The sequence below is a fragment of the Peromyscus leucopus genome, chromosome 7 (assembly GCF_004664715.2).
Source record: "Peromyscus leucopus breed LL Stock chromosome 7, UCI_PerLeu_2.1, whole genome shotgun sequence".
Classification (NCBI taxonomy): domain Eukaryota; kingdom Metazoa; phylum Chordata; class Mammalia; order Rodentia; family Cricetidae; genus Peromyscus; species Peromyscus leucopus.
Window position 1 is genome coordinate 33,485,061 of NC_051069.1, and position 11,165 is coordinate 33,496,225.

Genomic DNA, 11,165 nt, shown 5'->3' on the forward strand with positions numbered 1-11,165 from the left:
TTTATATTTAATAAAAGGTCTCTGTGTCATTATTTGGGAACTAGCATTTCACAGAAAGTCTGATTACATTCATGATTGCCTGAAGCTGGAGGTCTGAAGGATTGCAAATGGGAGTGAGGTTGGTCAGTGTGAAGGAAATACTTTTCCAGTTAGGTTGTGCAGATTTATAAGTATGCATTGACTATAAATTCAGTACTGTGGATTCTTTATTTTTCTTCTTTCCTTTTGTATGTGTATGTGTGGTGCACACATGTGTGTGTTTTCATGTGGAGGCCCCGTGTTGATGTTGGGAATCTTTCTTGATGGGTCTTCAACCTCAATCACTGAGGCAAACTTGTAGTCCATGTTGATGCTAAGGTATCTCTCAATCTATGTTGAAAATGGATTATTTTTATGGTATTATAAACTATATGCTAGCAAAGCTTTTTGAAATACTTGTGATATTTCTACTTAAAAAAAGAGGTTGTTAAGAGAAATACTTTTATAAGAGTTTGCACATATATGGAACATAGACACACACACATAAAAAGGGGCAAAATGGAGTTACCATATAACACGACAATGATACCCATACTTGACCCCACAGACTAACAAATTAAAAACCCAGCCTCAGGAATAGGTTATGTGTCTTTGGATTTTTGACCAGTGAGGTACCATAGACCTCCCAACAATCCAGGCTATTGCAAATGGTATTGGTTGCCTTCAAAAGTTGTCAGTAAGACTCTCCTGCTGAAGACAATATATACTTGAGTCACAGAACATGGAGAAATTGAGATGGTACTGACCTGGAAGCTTCATCCTTTCTGGCTAGCTTTCAAAGTGCTGGATATATGGGGTAAAAGTAGACTAATTTTACCCAGCTATGAACACTGTGACCTACAAAAATTACTGCTCTGGAAAAACATGACCATTAGTGCAGTAGTGGAGTGAACATGATGGGAATAATAAATCACTGATTTTATTTCAATAATACTCCACAAGATGAAATCCACACCTGGAAACATTTTCAGGCCAGGAACCCATGGCTAGATAGATTATAGCTCCTGTAGGAAAACTCACTATTATTATTTTGCTAAATAGATACAGTATTAAAAATAATCTCTCTTTTAGAAAGCAAAGTTACATAATAATATAGTGGATAAGAATTAATAACTAAACATGTTACTGTTTTCAAAGTTAAGGCTGAAAATATTTTCTATTTCCTTAGAGTTGAGCATAAGTTTTAAACTCATGTAGACTAAAATTCAAATTCAATTACTATGATTGACTTTTGAAATAAACACTTGAAGCTAATTATTTGTATTTTCGAAAGCTATCTTCTATTTTAAGAAAGCAATATGTAAAAAAGGTGCAAGTAAGAAATGAAAGTGTCTTTAACAATGTGATAGGAAAGTTTATTGAAATATGGTAATTATTAATTCAAATTGCGACAGGAAGGTCTATTCTGTGTCTTTTCTACACCTATCCAAGACAATGATTATAACAATGTTGTTAAGATTATTTAAACTCTGAAGCCCTTGTCACATTTTATACCTTCTTTATTCCAAAGGCAGGCCAGCCAACAGTTTTAATAAGTGTATGAGCTTGTGTGGCCGTCAGTAAAAAAGTGTATTTACAGACCTACTACTTTTTATTAATTATGAACAAATTCAATTTTTAAGTTTAAAAATGTTTGTAATTGATACACAAAATACAAAATTGCATATTAATGGGTACTGTGCAATGTTTTGATGAATATGCATGTTACATAATGTTTAATCATGGTGAACATACCTATTTTTCTTTATGGTGAAAACTTCCAGATTATTTTCTACTAGCCCTTTGAAATGTTAAGCAATTAATTTTCTTATCCAGTTATCTTACTGTGGTGCACCAGCACACCAGACTCTTTTACTCTCTCTAACTCTTAGACTTCTTTGACTCTTATATCTTCTCTTGTCTCTCCTGGCTTATTGCAAATAACACTTTCCAGCACTCGGGAGGCAGAGGCAGGCGGATCTTTGTGAGTTCGAGGCCAGCCTGGTCTACAGAGCGAGATCCAGGAAAGGTGCAAAGCTACACAGAGAAACCTTGTCTCGAAAAATCAAACAAACAAACAAAAAAAGCAAATAACACTTGACTCTTTGAGATTGACGTCTGAATGCCTCACATATGAATGAACCAATGCAATACTTGTCTCTTAGTGCCTGGCTTATTTCACCTTACATAATGATCTTTACTTCCATCCATGTTGTCACATACATTATTACTTTTTTTTGTTTTGTTTTTTTAGTTTTTGGAGACAGGGTTTCTCTGCGTAGCTTTGTGCCTTTCCTGGAACTCACTTGGTAGCCCAGGCTGGCCTCAAACTCACAGAGATCCGCCTGGCTCTGCCTCCCAAGTACTGGGATTAAAGGCGTGTGCCACCACTGCCCAGCACATTATTACTTTTTTAAATCAACAAGAATTAGTCATATATATATATATGACTTATATATATATATATCACATTTCCTTTAATTGATGATATATAGTGACACAATGGACATGGGAGGGCAGATACACCCTTGACATAAACTTTTCTTCCTTTGTTTATACACCTGTGAATGAGATTGCCAGATCACATGGTAGTCCTATTTTTCATTTTTTGATAACCCTACAAAGTGCTTTTTTATAACAGCTATAATAACTTACATTTCTAACAATGCACAAAGTTTCTCTTTTTTAAATATCCTTTCTATCACCTATTTTCCTTGGTCTGTTTGATAATACTCATTCTTTTTTTTTTTTTCTTTTTTTGGTTTTTCGAGACAGGGTTTCTCTGTGTAGCTTTGTGCCTTTTCCTGGAACTCACTTGGTAGCCCAGGCTGGCCTTGAACTCACAGAGATCCTCCTGGCTCTGCCTCCCAAGTGCTGGGATTAAAGGCATGCGCCACCACCGCCCGGCGATAATACTCATTCTTAATGGTACCATATTGATAAATAGGTACTGAATATAAGTAGATGAGTTCTGCTGTGCTATTGGTGGTAGTATGACTATATATAATAATTCACTGCATATTTCTATAAAAAGAAAAACATGCATTTTTATAGTACTTCCATTATTAATGTATCAAATTATAAAATTATGAAAAGGGGAATGGAAACAGTATAAGGCAAAAGATGGGAGCCTATAATTATGCCCCATTTTCCTTCACACTTCTTTCATCTAGGGATAGAGCCATTGGGGACATTGTCTCAAAAGAAATCATGTACAATAATACTCTGCAGCTTGAAAGCATTATGAAGTCAGACATTTGAAGCCATATTAATAGCAGGATTGTGTATAATCAATGTCTTTAATTCAAAAGGAGAAGATGCAACATCTTGCCTCCATGCTATTCTAGCTTATGCAAAATAAAACTTTGGATTAGAAACACATTCTTCTACCCTAAAGACTTTAGGAAAAACATCTCTATGTATTTTCGATCAGCTGGTATGTGGTTAGAGTGCTTCCTGTTTTCGCTTGTTACTCTTGCTCTGCTTACATGGCTCTTTTTTATTTTATTCTCCTCTGTATTACAGGAACACAGCCTGTGTCTGGTCATTTGACCTATGTAAGCAATGGAAGGAGGAGAAACAGAGGACTGCAGAGCACTTTTACATGTGACCAGATTCTGTAATGGATTACCGAGCTCTCACAGACAAAGCATAGAAAGCAGACACTTTGGGAATGAAGTGGTGTGTGTGTGTGTGTGTGTGTGTGTGTGTGTGTGTGTGTGTGTGTGTATGTGTGTAGAATGGCTATTAGGGAAAAGTGGGAGACAAAGAAGGAGATACGTTAGATTCATTGTTTGGGAATCTTAGTTTTCAATTATAAAATTAGAAATAATTTCCCCTGTTAACTTCTATTCATCTTACATAAGTAGTATCTTACATAAGTATTCATCTTACATAACATAATTATCTTACATGAATTTGTTCACAGACAACAAATACCAAGAGAAAAAGTTCAGTGCAGTGAATATGGTGATAGTTGAACTCAAAAGCTTTAGAAATCAGAGTTGATTACCCTTTTTGTAGAAAATGACAACCTCATCTGTTTCCCTGAGATGGTCTAGCAGGTTTGAATTATCTGAGATGGATACCTAGTACATTCTCATCTGACTCTCCCAAGCTGAAGGAGAGCTGGTCAGGAATATGTTTCCAGTGGATGGACATCAGATTTTTTCTTGAGAAGAGTATGCATGGAGGTGCAATATTGAGTTAGACCAGAGGAGATGAGGATTTAGTGAGGTGATGTGATGTTTGCACCTGCCCAATGCAATATGCAGGAGACACCTGTGCCATCCACCATTGTGTACTTGGCTCTTGACCTAGAAACAGTTCAGATAAAGAGAGAGTTTATGAGCTTTTAGTGTCCACAGTGACCTTCTATTTCTGCTGGCACGTTAATAACATGTTTAGAATCTGAGGGAAATAACATTTTTCCTGGCCTGTGTGCCTTGCTCTACGACCTTCAATAGTAATCAGACCCCACAAACACACAGTTTTGATGTGCCAGTCACACAACATGTAAGTAGACTAGGTTCCTAGGGAGTACCTGCCTGTTGCTCCAGCTATGGGGGAGGTTAACGCAGAACTATGAATTCAGGGAAAGGTTTGAGGACATAACAAGACCTATTTTGAAAACCCAACTCATGAACTAACACCCTTTTGTAAATAAAAACAGTTTAAAATGCTACCCACATTTTAATATCCATTTGTAATTACAGTTTTATAACACCTACAGTTTTTCTGTTTTTACAATATCACTCAGTGTTACAAGCACAAGGTTTATTTGTTGAAAGTAACTTTCTTGTGTGTACTCTCATTAGTGAGAAAGACTAATGCAAGCATCTCATCTTCTGTCTTCACAAAGAAGCTTATTTAAAAAAATCCATTTTCTTTTGACAGAAGGAAGGAGCTTCAAGTTCCAGAGGTAGCAGACAGCTTCTAGGTCAAGGCTGAATGGTAAATAATGGATTTGTTTTATTGCTTATTTATTCGTAACAGAGTGTTACTGTGTAGCTCAGGCTGACTCCAAGAGTGTTACTGTGTAGCTCAGGCTGATTCTAAATTTGAAATCTTCTTGCTTCAGCACCCCAAGGGCTGGAATTACAGGTGTGGGCCTCTGATAGCAAACCAACCACAATGAGTTCTTCAAAAGAAGATACATTTTTTTTTTCAAGTAGGAAGACATGATATGTGTGAAATTGAGTTGACTACTGGACTCCAGAATATGTTTTATTGTGTAATTAACATTGTTGTATGATGTTTTCACACACACACACACAGACATGCACGCACGCATGCATGCACGCACGCACGCACGCATGCACGCACGCACGCATGTACACACACACACACACACACACACACACACACAGAGAGTTATAAACTGCTCATCTTTGCCCCCTCCCATTACTCTCCTCTTACCCTTCCCACTGGCCCTGTTCATCTCCCTAAACAGTTCTCTGTTTGCTTTTCTGTTATATGGTAGATTGTTTTAGTCTTTAAAGGAACCTCCACAGTGACCAAGCTGATTTACATTTCCTGCAGCAGGGCATAAGGGTCCTCTTCCTGCATAACCTTATTAGCATTCCTTGTCATTTGTATTCTTATTCATAACTATGCTGACTGGGGAAAGATGGGATCTCAATGTAGTTTGATTGGCATATCCTTGATACTTAAAAATGTTGGCTACTTATTCATTTTTTGTTCATTTTTGTTATTCTGAAAGTTGTCTGTTCAATTTGTTTATTTGAGCATTTATTCATTGTATAACTTGTTTGTATGAATATGTTATATATTCTAGATTTTAAGCACCTCTCAGGTGGAGAGTTGCAAAAGATTTGTTGCTATTCTGTAAACCAATGCTTGCTAGAATAGCATTTTATGTGGGAAATAATTTTGTATCTTTTGTAAAGTCTCAGTTTATTTCTACAGGTTGATAAGGACTAGCTTCAGTCAGGACCTGGCTCTTCATTGAGATTAGCAGTGATCCAAAGATCAGCCCCCTTCATTATTGACAGTAATTATTGAGATTTCTGCACACCGCACAACACAAGCTTTTACCAAGGCTAAACTTGTAATAATATACACTAGAGTACTATGAAGCAACATGGATGGTTTATTAGGTTACTTCCCCTCAATAATACTCATTGTAGCAGATATAAGAAGTTGTATTTTGTCCAATATATTGAAGGTTAAGATCTAACTGGAAACATAAAAGAAAGTGAGATTTCAGAAAATGTGATGAAATTTGTTATTCAGTCTTATGGAGTATGTATTTCCATCAATAAAGCAACATAATAGGCATTGTTCTGTGTCCTATAGAAAGAAACCCTGAGGGGAGAGAATTATGTGTTAGAACATAGGGATTTCTTGCACTGTGTAATACCTTTGACTCAGTGCACTTCCTGTCTGTGTACTAGTGGGTTGAAATGTGAATTGTTTGCTTTTCTCTTGGATGTAAATGAAGAATGACTAAAAGCAAAACTACAAAATATTGGGGGGAACACAGGAAGAGCTAGAGGGGGAGACAAGGACTGGAAATGATGAATGTACAATGCTAAAGTATAAAATCCTCTAATAAAAATTTAAAATATTTTAGGAAGGAAAGTATGAGTTTATGTTTGAAATCACAATTTTATGCACATATTAGACTAGGTAGTCTAATTACAGATTGAGTTGGCTGTGTAAATATGGGATCCTTTCTGGGAAGAAAGTTTTTGTTGATAAGACAGTACAATGTGAATTATGCCAGTTTATTTGATGTTAGGCCAGACTGGAAGACAGTAAACAGAATTGGTGACAAGTGTTGATTTCTTTAAGACAGTTGAAAATATAAAGATGAACTATTCCCTTATATAATTTAACACATGAGGACACTGAGGCCCAATGTGTCACAACACTTAACTGAATGTCAAGGGCAGATTCATCTCTGATCCCTTTTCACTCACTGGTTTTGTTTTGTTTGCAGCCACTGCCTTGGATAGGAATCCCTCGGTCAGGGAGCTGTTCTCAGTTACTCGTGGACAACATTACTTTACCTTTCCAGGCCTGTTTGTGCCATGAGCATGAGGAACTACACCTCTGTGACAAAGTTCATCCTGCTGGGAATCTCTAACAGCGAAGGACTAGAGAACATGCTCTTTGTCCTGTTCCTGGTCTTCTATGTCTTCGCCTTGCTGGGGAACCTGCTGATCTTCCTCACCATCCTGGCTTCCCCCAACCTCCACACCCCCATGTATTTCTTCCTGGGGAACCTGGCAGTGTTTGACATACTCTTCCCTTCTGTGAATTCTCCTAAGATGCTGGACTGCCTAGTGGGGCAGAGCCACACCATCTCATACCAGGGCTGTGTCTCCCAGGTTTTCTTTTACCATACACTGGGTGGCACTGAATGCTTCCTATATACAGTGATGGCCTATGATCGCTTTGTGGCTATTTGTCACCCTATGAGATACACAGTCATCATGAACCACAGGCTGTGTACCCGCCTCACAGTGGGCACTTGGCTGGGGGGCTTTGTACATGGGAGCATCCTCACATTTCTTATCTTTAAGTTACCCTACTGTGGCCCCAATGAGGTGGACAGTTTCTTCTGTGACATCCCTGTGGTGTTGTCGCTGGCATGTGCAGACACCTCTCTAGCACAGACTGTGAGTTTTACCAATGTGGGCGTTGTTGCACTCACGTGTTTTCTTCTCATTCTTGCTTCTTACACTCGTATTGTCATTTCCATCTTGAAGATTCGTTCTTCGGAAGGCAGGCGCAGAGCCTTCTCCACCTGCAGTGCCCACCTGACATCCATCATCTTGGTCTATGGTCCTGTGATTCTTGTTTATCTCAGACCAGCTTCTAGTCCCTGGCTGGATTCTGTTGTCCAGGTGTTTAACAATGTTGTCACCCCTTCCTTGAATCCTTTGATTTACACCTTGAGGAACAAGGATGTGAAATTAGCCCTGAAGAAGGTGATGACTCGAGCGGCCCAGCCTTTAGGGTATAAGGAATAGGAGAAATTCTTTCTGAGGTTTTTTTTTTTTTTTTTTTTTTTTTTAAATTGGCTGCTTCCAGCCCGCTGCCTCTATATCTCTTCCTTTAGAAGAGTCTTAACAGTTATGTCATTGAATTGGTGTGGATGTCCTGACTTTCAGATTTATATCTTCAGCAATGCTCTTTAGATTATGCCTGTACTTTCTCCATTTTCAGTTTGCTAAAGCGATATATCTTTTCTGCTCCAGGTACTCTGTGCCTGTTTGAACCATTTCAGTTGGTTATCACGAAATGGCCTGATTCTACTTCATGTTTTTAATGGAACCTACACACTGTGCTATTTCTTCCTTTCTAGCTCCATTCCCCTATTTTTTTGCATCCAGAGAAATTGTGTTTTGTTCATGGTTCTTTATCTCTCAAGAGAAAAAGTGGCCATTGAGCAATGTTTCAAAGTGTCAGAATAGAGACTGTAAATTCATAAAATATTTTTGAGCCAGATTTTTCTATACATTTTAGGCATTCTTTGTTCTGGAAAAGCACTATATATGTAACTAACTAAAATTAAAGCAATAACAACATTAATTCTTTATTTTGGGGTTGTTTCATCATTTAGAATTTCACATTACATTAATTTCAAAACCATAGCTCTTATTATAGAGTCATCTACTCAAAAACTTAGAATAACAATTGACATTGGAATTCCTCTTAATTTGTATATGACAATGTTTGAAATATTTTACATTCATTGACTAAAAGACTCACAGTGTCATAATAGATAGATTCTATGTACACTCATTTTACAATGGGAGAAGCTATGAACAAAGAACTGTTCACTGCTGGTGCTTTTGGACCTGTAACGAAACCCTCGCCTGTCTCATTAGGAGAACTGCAAGATCATCAGTTTCATATAATGACCAGTTGGGTGGAGGTTTTACGTTAACCCTTCTCTACATATCATTCATTGTCTGCATTACTTTTGTGTAGTATCTAGTATAATCCTCACTGTATCTCCATATTTACCAGAGAGCTGAGTACAGGGCAATTGGCATAATAATGACACCATAGAAAGCAGAGCAAGGCAGGACTCCAGGTAATATCTAGAGAGACAAGCAATCTTGAGACAATAATTTCAGGCCATTGCCACTCTGAAGTAATATTCATTCAATCATTTTGTTGTAAGTTACCCAATTAACTTAAAATCTCCACCCAATTGGTGTAATGAGGACATGGAATGGGTAGTTCTTTCCGTTATATAAATCAAGCAAATATAAGTCACATGGTTTACTAACTGTCTTGTGTATGTCACTACATTGTCGGCCATAGCTGGCTTAATTTCCATCATTTGGAAGTTCTTGGGTTCCCTGCTCTCTCTATGGCATGGTATTTGATGCTTATCATATTCCAACAATTTACTACAGAAGTTGACAGCTTAGAAAAGAATTTATTGTTTTAGATGGTCAAAGGTGGTCAGGAAGACTGGAGGTGGCTTAGATGGGGTTCTTAGCCCAGAATCTAAGAGGATGGTGCTGTTTCATTGTCACCTGGGCAGCAGTCCTCTGATGGGCTTGTATTTGCAGAGTGGCTCAGTGCAGGCCTCTTGTGAGGAGGCCTCACAGTACATTGGCATTTCCATTTACCCAACCGCATCTATTAACACTTAGATCCTGGAAGCTGCTTTCCACACAGAGCATGCCCAAGGAAGGGTTAAGCAGAAGCCTTTTTTTTTTTTTTTTTTTTTTACCTTGTCTTCAGGGTCATATACAGTCACTCCTGTTGTCATGAAGAGTAGAAACATGAGATACAATTCATACTTAGGTGAAGAGAAACTAGGTCCCGTATTGTGAAGGGACATCCAAAAATGTAGCCAAGTTTCCAGTCACCACAGATCTACTTTAAGTAAACACTTCCATATTGGAAATATTTCTATTTAGGGATATTTGTTATGTTAACACATATTTTATTTGAACTTCTTGATTTAAAAGTTACACTTTTCTTTACCGGGCATGGTATCATATACGTGTAATCCCAGCACATAGGTAGTATAGGCAAGAAAACGAGGCATTGAAGGTCATCCCTATCTACATAGTGAGTTTGAAGCCAGCCTGGGCGACATTGGGCTTTATTTTTTAAAAAGTAAATAAATAAATACAGCATTCTTACTTTGTGAAAAATCACATCTTTTAGATTTTATCAGTTTTTTTCATTTGCAGAGAACATTTGCTACCTACCATTGCAAAGTACTTTTTTTTTTTTTACTATTTATGAATCATTTTTGTCATTGAAATACAAAAATTTTGATGCTTTTCAAGTTGTTACACAGAATATTACACACTTTGTAGTTTTTATATTCAACAATTTATGAGTAGGCTAAGATGAAATTTAATTCAAGGGACAGACATTATAGGATCCAGATGTTTATTGGAACTTTACTGTTTATAAGGCATAGTGCTTGAGAGAGAGAACATAGTATAAGATAGATTTGATTCCAGCATGTAGCCTGAAGGAAGAAAGTCAAGACAGACACAGAATTAAAAAAATGTGGGATAAATGCTGTACAGCCTAGAGTTCGATATCACCTGCAATGCTGAGGAAGAACGGATCCTAGAAAATGAGCAATAGAGGAAGTTCGTTTGTGGGAGCTTCATAACCTCACTTTTGACCTCTATAATGCCAATCTGGTGCACTTGAACTCTCTGTTCCAAGTTGGCAGTGGGAAATGTGTTAAATCACACTTTTGAAATGAATGAAATGACACATTAAAAACATTATATAACACTAAGGTATTTGAAAAAGCCATAGGGAAGCATATTATATTTACCTAAAATTATGTATAATATAAACACACACACACACACACACACACACACACACACACACACACACACTTAGATTGATTGCTCCCTGAAGAGCAGTACAAATTAATGTACGATTTCTTTCAAGTTATTGGTCAGGGGAGTCCAAGCAACTCCCTAAACCTTGTATGCCATTGCCTTTGCTCACCTCTTCTATTAGAAGAGCCTCTTGCTGAAGAGACCACACGTTTTTGATGTAGATCTCAGAAGAAACAAGATTGATCTGACTCCATAAATATCCTCCCTGAAGACTAGCTTGACAGTATCAGAAAGTGTTATGCAAACTTCCAAGGGAGAAAAACAATAAATATCCTG

General features: G+C 37.5%; 1 protein-coding gene across 1 annotated transcript; it reads left to right on the top strand.

Moving 5' to 3' along the window:
* Positions 1-7,073: 7,073 nt before the first annotated feature.
* On the top strand, positions 7,074-8,018 carry LOC114691273 (putative olfactory receptor 10D4). Its single transcript, XM_028866536.1, has one exon. The coding sequence runs from the start codon at positions 7,074-7,076 to the stop codon at positions 8,016-8,018; it is 945 nt and encodes a 314-aa protein (XP_028722369.1).
* Positions 8,019-11,165: the final 3,147 nt, after the last annotated feature.